Below are 13,546 nucleotides of genomic sequence, written 5' to 3' on the forward strand. Positions count from 1 at the left end.
GAAATGTTTGTTTAGGTCTTCTGCCTATTTTTGGATTGGGTTGTCTGGTTTTTGTTGTTGTTATTGAGTTGCAAGAGTTGTTTATATATTCTGGAAATTAAGCCCTTGTCAGTTGCATCGTTTGCAAATATTTTCTCCCATTCCATAGGCTGTCTTTTCATTTTGTTTATAGTTTCCTTTGCTGTGCACAAGCTTATAAGTTTAATTAGGTACTATGTGTTTATTTTTGCTTTTATTTCTAGCCTTGGTAGACCACCCTAGGAGAACATTGCTAAGCAGAGAGTGTTTTGCCTATGTTTTCTTCTAGGAGATTTATAGTGTCTTGTCTTATATTTAAGTCTTTAAGCCATTTTGAGTTTATTTTTGCGTGTGGTGTGAGGGAGTGCTCTAACTTCATTGATTTACATGTAACTGTTCAGCTTTCTATGGCAGTATTTAAAGTATTTTTTTCCTATTATAATTACTCTTAATTAGGAGATTTCCAAATCATTTTAGACTTTCAAATATGTCTTTGACAAGCACATGGATTTCAATAGATAAACATGTCAAGTATTGAGCAACTCATGCTGAATGTGGAGACAATAAGATCATCAGAATGTAAGGACAGCACTGAAAGTAAGATCATGGATGTTGTAGTTAGGCCTAGTTTCCAACACCAGCTCCTCTATTAATTGTGGCCCTTTGGACAGGTTTTTCTCATCCTCATTTCCTCATCTGTAAAATGAAGATACTAGTATCTGCTTCACTGAGGTGTTTTGAAGAGTAAATAAGATAATGCTTAGTAACCTGCTTACAATACATAGTTGAGCTCAACAAATTGCAACTCTACTCTTAGTTATAAAATAACAACAGAAAAGCCCACCACAGATCCAGAAAACTATGTGACTACCTATGTACAATTTGTCTGAAAACCATTTGAATTCTACAAAACCACTTGGCATGGTCCAGAGCAAATACCATGTATACATTCTTCTGAACACAGGAGGAGTAACAGGATAGGGACTGTGCCACTACTTGTGAAGATCTACAGGCACACATGAGTGTCTTACCAAGCAGAGCAGGCATCATGGTAACTTGCCAACACTGACATCCTTCCAGATCCATGGCCCAGATCTCTTGCCCTTTGACAAAGTATATCTGTGGCTTCTTCAAGTCAGAGGTATCAATAGTCATTGCTCCACTTAACTCCAATTCAGTCACGTTGCAGGAACATTGGCTCCTTCCAGATGGATGGTTTATGGCTGTGGGTTGCAGAATTTGGTGCAAGGTCTGGTTTATAATACAGTAATAGAACATCTGAGATCCAAAATTGGAAACTTCTGTCCAATACAGGCGACTGTAGGGGATAAAAAAAGACCCTCCAACTTACTGAGTAAAACATATTGCAAATATCAGTTTCTAATGAAGATCAATCATTTCTAATGATGGTGGGGACAAATGTCACCTTTGGAGAGAACATGTCCCAGTGTTCAATAACCCTCTGATATGGAAGAGGTCACAAGAAGTCTAGTTTGTAGCCTTTTCCAATGATTTCTCAGTAAATGTGTTTCCAACGAAACCCGTGGACTATAATGACCTAGGCAGTGTATTAAATGGCTCATTAAAGGTTGTAAATATGAAATTCATTTGCATACTTTTTATCAACACCATCTCCATTCTCTTCCTCTCAAGTTTGTTTCTGCTTCTAAACTAGTTACCAATCTAGTTTCAAAATAGACTATAATTATCCTTATGGCACAAACAAAATATATCTTTCCAGCCTGAGGAACTCCTGTTCAGTTGCTGGGTAGAGCCCTTAAAATTCATCTCATGAGGACATTAATTAAAGATGAATGAGCCCAGAACAGCATTTGCCGTGTAAGACATGCTACCTGTCTATCTCCTGCTCATTCCTGCTACTATCTCAGACCCCTTCTTGTCCTTACCAACTGAGGGTATTATTAAATTTACCAGTATAAAAATAAACTGTGGTTTCCTGCTGGTAATTAACCTAATTTTAGGTTAGTCGAATTGTCTGTGTGGATTAATTTTACATATTGGTGGTTGTGGGCTCATTATTTATATGTAGAATTACTATGTTAACATGGTGAATCAAGAACATGAAGCATCTTACTGTGCCATCATTGACTTCTGATAGTAAACCAAAGATACTACATTACAGACATTCACACTTCACATACCTTAAAAAGGGATACACAGAAAAAGAGATTATTGTTGAATTTCTGTTACAAATTTTCAGTTTCCTGGGATATTTCACCTTGTTTTCAAGATCAAGATCAAATATTTGCATTCCATTGTGCAAGTCTTTCAGCACAAAGTAGAGATGCCTTGAAAGCCAGTCAACTGTAATCATTGTGATATCAAAAACCAGTGCATCCCGGAAAATCTTAACAACAGGTAGAAAACACAATCAAGAAGATATTGGTCATTTTCTTCAAATTTGAGGGCTCTTTTTGTAATCAACCATATTACTTATTTACTGCAATTCTCTTTTGTAATCCAAAACCTCAACAACTCTTGATTGTGTGCCTTTATAACACTGGTCCTCTTCTCACACTGTATATTTTCCCCTAGTTAATTTCAACAACCATGGCTTCAGCTGTAATCTGTAGACCAGTGTTACAAGTCCACATCTTCAGGCAAGATCCCTCATTGTGTTACTGATTCAAATATCAAACTGCCTACTGAATATCTCCACTTGAATGATCCCAGAAAACAGAATTCATCACCACACCCCCCAAATCCCTTCTTCTCCTGCATTTTACATTGATACAGATTTCCAACACACTACGGGAGCAATCCTGACAACTGTGGTTCACCCTTGACATCTACTACTCATAGAGAATTAGTCCCATTTTAAATACCTCCCCAATTTGTCCTCTCCTCTCTCACCTCGCTGCCTCTTACTTCCTGCCCAACATCTCCTGCTTGGATTTTTGTGACAGCCTCCTACTTGTCTCAGACGCAACCTTCTCTAAATCATCATTCACATTGCTAACAGAGAGGTCTTTCTAAAACGTAACTTGATCAGTTAATTGACAGTCAACTCCTTAGCACACAAAAGAGAAAAAGTCCGTTAGTTTAAGGCTCCTGCTCAACTCTCCAGGTTTACCACCTGCCCTTCACCCTGCCCTCACCTCCACCTCCATTCCAAGATCCTTCTATTTATAGCTCCCTCAAGAGGCTATGGCTCTCTTGCTTCCCTGATTTTGCAGTTGCCGCTCCCTCAGCTTTTCCCCACCTTCACCTGGTTCATCATCTTTGTACCCAAGATGTCTTTCCATTCTACCTCTACCACCACCACCGTACCTGGACTAAGCATCCATTCTCTGTGATTCCACTACATCCTGCCCTTAGCATGGCCCTTGTACTGTCTTCTGCCTGTCTTCTCCACTAGCTAACGTTCGGTGAATGCCTGCCGCATGCCAGGCATTGTCCTGAGTGCCTGACATGGTTATCTCATTAATCTTCACCCTATGATGAGGGACTACACAACCATAGTGGTTAAGTAAGTTACCGACAGGCACAGATCTAGGTTGTCAGATTTCAAAGCGCTCCCTCTTAATCACAAAGCAATACTGTCTTCCTAGTGTTAGACTAATACTAGACTGTGTTTATTCAAGAACTGTGACTTCTTTTTTTTAACCTCTATCTCAGGTAGCACAGTGCCTTAAACCCAATAACTGTTTGCTAAATTAAGCCTGACCACATTTGTCCAAAACCTAACCTGAATTCATTTGTGACTAAATCATTATACAACATCCGTCCCATTCATAGTTATAATCTTAATGGCTTAACCACTGGCCAGTCGTTTTAATTACAGCATGGTGTTATCCACAAATGCTCCACTTCCTTCCTTTCAAAAGAATTACATAGGGAAACACCTCTGAGCTGGACCGATCGTGCATGTTCAGACGGAAGAGTGCGCCTCCTTGTGCAAAGTACCCCACTGCATCGGCCCCCGTGTAGCCCATGGCGCTGATGTCTTCGTCCGCCGAAAATGTCCACACAACTTGATTTTGATCCATATCTAACAACACTATCTTGTTGCCAGAAAGAGTTATGAGGTATGGAAATGGGGTGATTTCTAAAAACAAAACAAAACAAAACAAAAAAACATAGATAATACGTACAGAAAAATAACTTCAGCAAAACCCCTTGATTCAGTATCAGGCCGTTCTGAAATCCACGAGCCTCCTTTGGCTTTTCTCCTTACACTCCGCTCAATCGAGACCGCCCAGGTGCTCTAATCCTAGGTTTGCTTAAGCATGTTTGGTGATGATAAAGACTGATTACCTTATTTGACTTTAATTTCAGCTCAGAGATAGCACTAGGGTATCCCTGAGAATACCGAGGGTCACTAATTGTTATTTGCTCAGGTTTTGGAGAATAAATACCTGATGTTTTGGACTTTACTATGTCAGAAAATGGGCCAGGTCCTTTGGATGTGAAGACTCGAACCTAAAGAAAGAAAAGGATACAAAAGAGTGCATTCAAAAGTGTCCTCAGTGACAATAATTAAGTTCTGAGACTGATAAATGACTATTTCATCTCACGGTTATGAGATACATTAAGAATAGTTTCAAACAGTTATTTACATCAAAGTATATAGCAATAAATCACTAAGAGGAAAAATATTGTCCCAGACTCATGTTGATAGATATTTTTTGTCTAGAAAAGTACAAAATAATGGCACAAATCTCTCTTGCAAAAGATATCAATTTCTCAAAAGGATCCTTAGCTATTTCCAGAATTAGGTTACGTCATTTAACAGAAAGAAAACTATATAGACTACAGTGAACTTCCACTTACCATGAAATCACCAACTGGAAGCTTCAAATAAATAAATTTCCTGTCCTTTTTAAAAAGGAGATTTATAAAATGAAAATAGTAATTAACCCTTATATTTGAAAATAAATTGTGCATTTCAAACCACTTTTACATACATGATCTCTTTTGATCCTCACAACCACTAAGAGTAGAAACTGGACAAAGATAATAATTAAAGGAAGTAAAACCCATCCACAATGACACATGGAGAAACCGGCATAAGAGCCAAGTCTTCTGAGATGTATGTGCTTTTCTCCTCACTGTGCCACACTGCATCCTAACAGCAAAGTTTTTTTAAAACAGGTTTTATTAGATGTCTTTTACTGTGTAATAGTTATTTCCACTTCCAGACCTTGTACAATAGCCTGAAAGAAAATTGCCATAGTAATAATAGCCTTGAAAGATAGACCCTCAAGTGCCCTCTCAATCAACAAAACACTGGATTGTTTTTATTATACTTCTAGTATTAAATCTATTTTGCTATATTCTATAAACTACTAAATGACTTGAGTGTGTGTGTGTGTGTGTGTGTGTATTATGGTGTGTGTATACATATATATCAAGCAGTCTTCACTTTTGCATGGGACCATGTTAAGTAAATCTCATGTCTGTCCATTCATAGCACTTTGCAAAGTTCTGTGGTGACTGAGATTTGAACCTATATAAACATAAAGGCAAATACACTTAACCAGAATATTTTTTTAACTGGAACACACATAATTCTTAACAAATAGGAACGTATATTAAGACCTTTTATGTACTTCCTTTTTGATTAGTATCAAAACTACAGATCTCTAAAACACTCCCCAAAACATTATGTTCCCTCAAAAGAAATGGAAAACAACTCTATGTATGTACATATATATGTACAACATTGTTCAGCAACCGGCATTTAATGAGGATGTGAAAATCATCAAGCCTTCTATCGTAAGTGGAAAGCTGTCATTAAATTTAAAATGTCAAAGTAGGTACATTGCTTTTTACTTCAGACCCTTATTCTCTCTGACTTCCTCCTCTTTTAGCAGCCAGACGATAAAAGGTGAGACGTCAACTACACAGACCCTCAGCTTTTATTTCCTTTGGTAGCTGCAAGGGGAGGGGGGGCTCCAGATGACTCACAGCAGTTGACGTGATATGGTAGAAAGGACCCTAGAAGCTGGACCATAGCAGCCACTTCCCAGCCATGCAGATTTGGCAACTCACTGATATACCCAAGGACATGGCTCCTCCTTCACAGACAGTGTGAGGATCAAATGAGCTAATAGATATAAAAGTACCTAGTGTGGTACATGACCTATAGGAATGGAGTCAAAAAAACAGCGTTTTTTCCAAATCTGGAAGCAAGAAAACTGTCAAGATGTCCGCTACCCCAGCTTTTCCCTCTCCCTTCTGGACCTCTGCTGCCCACTTGACTTCTGTGATCACAGCCTACCTCAAAGTATCAACAGAATGGCAGAATTCTTAACCTAGTCCTTTAATCAACCTTCTGTTTACACTATTAAGACCACTGTATCCCCATTTTCATTCTCATACCTGGAAGGCAACAGTGTACCCAGGACTCATGCCCTGAAGTTGAAAAGACATCACTGAGGGAGTGACATTGACAACAATCCAGTCTTCAAATGTTTTGTTTGTGTCACTTTCTTTGGATAATTGATAGAACATTTCAAATCTTGTTAACACACCATTTTCATGCTTAGGTTTATTCCACCTAAATTCCACCACAACTTCGTTCTTGTTGTGATATTTTTCACTTGGTAATACAAATACTCTGGGATTCTCTGGTGCTGATGGAACTGAAAAGCAGAGATACAGAGAATATGAGGTCAACTCCTACTGCTCATAATGAGGGTGCAGAGCAACTTAGTAATAAATATTTCTCGTTCTAGTCAATTAAGATCTATTTTGTTCTTACAGATCTTCAGGAGAGAATATTCCTTAGATTTCTTCAGATACCTATCCTGATATTTCAGGAAATCTTCCTTACCTCCAGCCTAAATCCTGCTGACTGCCACAGAGACACATCTTTCTTGTCTATGGCTGGTATAGATGGAAGCTGGCTGATTCTCCTTATAAAATACAATATTTACTCTCACCCTGGAGGTGGAAATGGCAGTCACCAGGAAGGAAGACAGTATCTCTGTTCAGCCTTTAGCCAGTTCGGGGTTTAGATACAGCATATCCAGGATCCAGCCCCTCTCTACTTGAACCTTCCTGGGAGGCAGGAAGTCACCTGAGAGTATGGTCTGGCTGTGGCCATTTATTCAAGAGCTAATCCAAGCAGTTAAGCCTCTCCCAGTCCTTTAATTAGTTTCCTCTCTCTCTCTCTCTTAATTAAGAGAAATTCCTCTGCCTGATTCCCAAGTCATTCTCTCCAAGACATCCTTCTTTCTTCTTAGGATGCCTCCATGAGGTCCCCTCCCATTCCGCCATGCCAATCACACTGCTTCTTAATGTTCGGCACTCACATCGTTATCCAGCCCCCATGCCTTCTTACGCTGTACTTACATGGGGTATCTCCTCTTGCTTTACCCGTTAGAGCCCAACTAAAGTTTCCACCCCTCAAGGCCTTCCCTGGCCATCCCCGTCCATGTGCACGGCCTTCTGCTAAGAATGCAGAGAGGCAGCTTGATAGCGGTGGAGGTCTCATCTCTCGTTTACTCACTCTACGCCACTGCTACTCAGTTGTCACGGTCTTATTTCTGTTATCGTCAGCAGCAGGTGCATTTATCTCTCCACTGTTTAATGAGCTCCAGCAGAGAAAGCACCTCTTCTTATTCCTCACTAAACCCCCCCAAATCTAGTATAGGACTGGCACACTGTCCTACCTACATCAGAGCTGTGTGAGGATCAAATGAAATGATATAATAACGTTTCTGACACACGACAGGGATGTAAGAAATGTTTAATAAAGGAGTAATACACAGAAATGTGCTTTGTATGCTTTAAAGTGATAGACACATGTAAAGATGTACTTTCCTTTTTTAAAATATATTTCAAAGAAAAACATTAAATTTAGACATCAGTTATTCACCTACAGAAGATTCTGAGTTACCATCTGTGAAAACATCTGCCAGTAAGCCTGCCTTTCCGGAGATTTTAACTGCTCTGAAACCCCCTTTTTCCTTATGAAGCATTTCACAAATTACCTGAAACATGTTTCTGCATTATACATATATCATTATAGTCAAGTGAAACAGTCTTTAAGAAATCTTTGAAATATTCTTTTGGAATCAATTATGCATATTTATTTTAGTGGTGCTAACCTGATCTCCAAAAGTCACTGAAAGAATATTGAATCTAAACACATGTACAAAACTGACAGTTATTTTTTAAAGTTATTAACTATCCATTCTAGATGATGGAAAGTGAGGTTTTTTTTTTTTTTCCTTTTTTAAAGATATTTTAACCCCTGTACCTGTTTCAGGTGCTCGGAGTGATAGAGATGTTTTGGGGCCCTTTCCCCAGAAGGTATAAGGAGTGACAGAAAGATTAAATAAGGCATAGGGCTCCAGCCCTTCCACAGTAAATACAGGTAAAGACTGTTGTTCACTAGCCAGGAACTAAAATATAAGCACAAAACATTATTTTCTTAGGGAGAGAATCATACAATCTTTTATTCCTAATTAACTAAAATCGTCAAACCTTGGTTCACATGTAAAGTTAAAACTTTCAGTTTTGGAAACACTAATGTCAGTAAGTTCCATGTCATTCCACATAGACCAGTGTATCTAACACCCCGATAGTTAACACTAATCAGAGACTGGCTGTCAGGGATAATCTTAACCAGATGCTACAGGAACAACGAAGGAGGTGGGCTTGGCTAAGTCAAGAAAGTACAAATCAGTAGGGGCAGGGCTGATGCAGATGGTACAGTCTGTTTGAAAAATAGAAGTTACTAGAACCAATGCCATACCTTAGAAGGAGCACTAAATTCCACACTGTAGAAAATTACACCCCAATCCACTGCTGGAGGAGCATTCCAGAGGATTTGAAAACTTGAAGCATTTCCTTCAATCATAAAGGAAGACTCTGGAATGAAATCTGGGATAACCTTAGGGGTAAAGGAAAAGTTCCCTACAGGATGAAAGAAAGAGTAGAGAGACAGAATTTAGGATTATTATCTTCACAGATACATGGAAAATTAATAGAAATTACTAATAATCAGTACTGAAACAAAATTTTCTTTTCCTTTACTATGTCCTGCGAAGTATCTTTTTCTCAGTCTGTAAACTTGAGTTAAGAGTAAAATGGCTGCAGGTAAATCAACAGAAACTTCTAAAGCCTTTTTCCTCTTAAAACGTAAGTCTTAAGAACAAATCCCAGCCTACACGTTCATTTAACTGAAAGTATGGAGGAGAGCGGGCAATCAGGAATAGAATACTGTACCTGGCAGAGGCTTGAGGGATGTCTGAATAATTGTGAACTGATTAAATTTGGCCGGTTCCAAAACGGAGACGCTAGTTCTCTGACCTATTTCCTGAGCCGTGATAATCCGAAAGCCATTGATCCAGAAGAGCCGGCCGCTGTAGTACATCAGCGCGTTCTGGGAAATGTCGGAACTACTCCAGGCTGCGAACTCCGTGATTGTGGGATCCCCGGTGCTGCTAAAACACGACGGCGATTAGCGTGTGTATCTGGAGTGGGATAAGGGCTGGTACACGTAAGGACTGGAGAGAAGTGTGTGTGTGTGTGTGTGTGTGTGTGTGTGTGTGTGTGTGTGTGTGTCTGAAAATAAAGAGAAAATACTTTGCAACAATTATTGCCATTAGTCTTAGTTCCACATTAAGTTGCTTTTTTTTACATTTTTCATGAAGTGTACCTAGAGCAAATTTCCTGGGGCTTTTCTTATGAATGTGATATTGCAATGACAAGAGTGTTACACAGATTTTAGTAAATACTTGTGACTTTTGGTAACACGCTGTATCAAAGGCACAACCTAGTGATTTATTTCTCCTCACTATGGCACCCCTCCCTCCTGTTCTTGGTTACTCATCTTATCTACTTGCCATTCATTATTCTAGGCTGTTTAGTCCTTCACTTTGTACTGTTCACAGCTGTCCGTTGCTTCAATGATACTTATCAACATCCATAGCTCCATCAAGATGCTTCTTTTCAGACCAGGGAATTCAGGAAAACAGACTATTGTTTAAATTGCTTTTAAAGTTTTTTCTCAATGGCAAGGAGTTCTACAATAGCTTTTACTTTAAAAATCTGCTTGGTTGTTTCTAAAATTACTCCAGTTGCCTAGGACTCAACAGAAACGATCTCAGTGATTCTCAACCTTTTGGAGTGGTGATTTGACTATTTTAGAAATGGTATCTCTAAATCTTTTTAAAGTGTTGACATTTTCCTCTTTGGAAAAGTATGAAGTATGGCACTTACAATCAAAATAAATAAAAAGTTTTGTTTTGAGAGTTTCATAAGACCTCCTTGAGAAAACTGAAACTATCTCAGAGGACCATGGCCGGGAGTTGTGAAACTTATAAAGAAAAAATCCACTCACCAGTGCTATTCCCATAGTCCTTTTTCTTGTTAAAAAAAAAAAAAAAGCCAACTTTGTTCATACCTAGTCAGTTGTAAAAGCAAGATCCAGTTTGCCTTTTGGACTTTCACCTACTTGTCTAATTTTGCACTTTGTTGTTTTGACTTCTCATTAGAACTTTCCTGTCTCCTTGGTGAGATATATAAAACCAAATTCCACATGGAAGGGAAGCTCACTCACCAAGCAGGATGCACTTGGCCTAAGGAGGCTGGCCCTTCTGGACCACCCACAGAGCTGCCCCAGCCTAGATCCTGGGGCTGTATTCATGTTAGCCTTTCTCACACGGCTGTTTGTTCAGCATTTCCCAAAACAGTCCCCTTAACAAGGAGACCTGATAGGGTCAGAGAAAGTCTCTCTTAGAAAACGGTGTTTAAGCTGAGCCATGCAGTCTGAACACAAATTAACCAAGAGATCTGGGTCTGCGGGACCATTTTAGGCAGAGGGAACAGAAGAGGAGTAGGCTCCCTTGGAGCAATATACTCAGTCCTGACATAGCTAAATATGCCTCAACTTTTATGACACATGCACGCTTTTCAACCTCCAAGTTGGATATGTTGCTGTACTGGTAATAGACTCATTCTTTAATAAACCAAAGGAAATGGCTATACATAGGAGAGGAAAGAGGAGTTTGAAAGGCATCTCCATTACAAGCTAGAACTACACTGGTCAATAAGGTAGCCACTAACTACAGGTGACCCTGAGCCCTTGAAATGTGGCTACTGCAATTGAGGAACTGAATTTTTAATATTATTTAATCTTCATTAATTTAGGTTGAAAAGTAAAACTAATATTTGATTCATATATTGTGAATCATGTGTATGATTTACTGGAAAATTTTTAAGTATTTTGGATAAAATTTTTCAATTGTAAATTTTATAAAATCTAACTACAATCAAGTATTTCCTATGAAAATTTAATGTACAAATTGAGATATGCTGTGTATGTAAAATACACTGCGGCTATCCAAGAATTAATATGAAAAAATAATGTCAAATAATTCAATAATGTACCTATGTCTTTTTACCTTTTTTTAATGAGGCAACTAGGAAATTTACAATTATATCTGTGGTTCACATTATCTATATTGGACAATGGTGATTTAGAGTAAAGATAAGGAACTTAAAATGCAGAAGAAGGAATTTTGGTTATATATTAGAAAAAAATTTCTGCTTGTAAGATGGCTCTGGAATTCCTGTCTCTATGTACAGTTTTTCTTTTTTTTTTTCCTGGTGAGATTAAAAAGGCAAGACTTACGTGGGCACAAAGTGTCTGTTCTTTGTGTAACCCTGTCAAGATCTGCTGCACTCCACCGGGCATGCATACAAGGAAAATTATTAACCTTGAGATGATAAAATGCATTTTTAAAGGAGAAACATACTTCTTCTATCTCCTAAATCCGATAATATTGATTCTCTGGACACTTGAGAAGCTAGGCTCTTAAACAATGCCAGCTAGCCTGTCCCCTGAATGTACAGACACGGAGAATGAGCCCTGATCCTTCAGCATACGGATTCTTTGAACACTGTCTATATCTCACAGACAGATTCTTTTGACAATCAGATTGCCATACCTTACATTTCTAGGGAGAGGAACAGCAGTTTTCTATGGTTCACAGTTGGGAAACTAGCTGGAGCTGTAAGGCATAGCTGCTATGAAATAAATGGTTAGTCAGACTTGCTGTATATACGCTTGTATGCATTATAGATATATATATGTGTGTGTGTACTCCTTTTTTATAGTTTCTATGATTGAGGCTTTTCTATAAACCAAAAAAAAATGTATTTTTTAATCTAAAAGTTATCTTGACATTGTCTTCATAAAGTAGGAATTCTTGGTCCTTGTAAGATTAGAGCCTTAAAAATTTGATGAAAAGTATGGATGCTCAATTTCCAAGCACTCATACTCAACCTGAAGCCCTCCATGAACTCCAATACCCAATATTAGAAATCTCTGCCCTAGAGCAGTACCTTCTGTTTTACTTTAACCCTTTCCCAATCATCTCTCTAATTTACTGTGTGGCAGTCGCAAATTTATGCACATCTCTGGTCTCAGTTTCCTCATCTATGAAATAAAATGACCCCTAAATTCTCCTCTAACTGCTGCTCTCTAATAATTTTATGTCCTATATTTTAATTTGAAATATGTAACTGTTTCCTTGAAGTTAAAAACTATGGATTTTATAGGGTAGGTAAAACAAAACATGACAAGAACACGAAGAGTAGAGGGTAATTGGAAATATATTATCGTAAAGTTTTAAAATCTTTTGTGAAGAATATTTTGAATATTGACTGTGGTAAGTTGAAGATGTTTAATATAAAAAAATGCATATTTTACTCTCCAAAGCGACCTAAAGAAAAGTATAAATAAACATAATTAAAATGTCATGAGAGGAGATAAAGTAGAATACAAAAAAGTGCTTTATTCACCCTCAAAAATGCAAAGAAGTGGAACAGAGGAACAAAGAGCTGATGAGACAACTGGAAGTCAAACATCAAGATGGCAGACTTAAATCCAAACATATCAATAATTATACTAAGTGTAGAGGAACTTAACACCCCCAATGAAAAGGCAGAAATTGTCAGACTGCATAAGAAAGCAAAATCCTATATGCAGTTTATAGTAAACACACTTTAAATGTAAAGACAAAAACTGATTAAAAGTAAAGAGATAGAAAGAAATGTACTGTGCAAACACTAAGCATAAGTGTGGCTGTGGCTATCCTAGTATCAGACAAAGTAGTCTTTAAGATGAAGAGTCTTACCCTAGATAAGTGGGGATATTTTATAGTGATAAAAGGAAATATAATCAAGTCTATGGATAACAGTACTAAATACAAAGCACACAGATACATCAACTAAAGAGGACCACAGGCAAATCTATAATCATAGTTGAAGACTATGTTAAGAAGCAGAAAAACCCATCCACCCACTTCCTGGGCTCTTGAGGAACATTCTCCTCGGTGCCTCCACTGGACTCGCTTTATACCCGCTCACAGTACTCACCATAGTCTACAGTAATTAGTTGCTTACAAACCTATCTGTCCTTACAAGCACAATGCCTGCAACACAGTGTATAATTAGTAAATGTTTATTGGAAGTATAAATGAATCCTCTTGTACTATCGGTTATAACCAAGGGGCAAGTTAGTTGCTTATTCTCAGCCAATTGCCTT

The 13,546-nt window shown here is 38.2% G+C and overlaps 1 protein-coding gene across 1 annotated transcript in view; it reads right to left on the bottom strand.

Moving 5' to 3' along the window:
* The window catches only part of ROS1 (ROS proto-oncogene 1, receptor tyrosine kinase), a 95,677-nt gene that overhangs the window by 48,543 nt on the left and 33,588 nt on the right, over window positions 1-13,546 (bottom strand). Inside the window, exons 18-25 of the mRNA XM_072965934.1 lie at window positions 9,220-9,437; window positions 8,747-8,907; window positions 8,249-8,393; window positions 6,364-6,626; window positions 4,398-4,461; window positions 3,885-4,087; window positions 2,181-2,386; window positions 1,050-1,336 (exon numbers count right to left, since the gene is read on the bottom strand). Coding sequence (XP_072822035.1) covers window positions 1,050-1,336; window positions 2,181-2,386; window positions 3,885-4,087; window positions 4,398-4,461; window positions 6,364-6,626; window positions 8,249-8,393; window positions 8,747-8,907; window positions 9,220-9,437 — 1,547 coding nt within the window. The remainder of the gene's footprint in view (window positions 1-1,049; window positions 1,337-2,180; window positions 2,387-3,884; window positions 4,088-4,397; window positions 4,462-6,363; window positions 6,627-8,248; window positions 8,394-8,746; window positions 8,908-9,219; window positions 9,438-13,546) is intronic.

This window comes from Vicugna pacos, chromosome 8, assembly GCF_048564905.1.
Source record: "Vicugna pacos chromosome 8, VicPac4, whole genome shotgun sequence".
In the NCBI taxonomy this organism is placed as follows: domain Eukaryota; kingdom Metazoa; phylum Chordata; class Mammalia; order Artiodactyla; family Camelidae; genus Vicugna; species Vicugna pacos.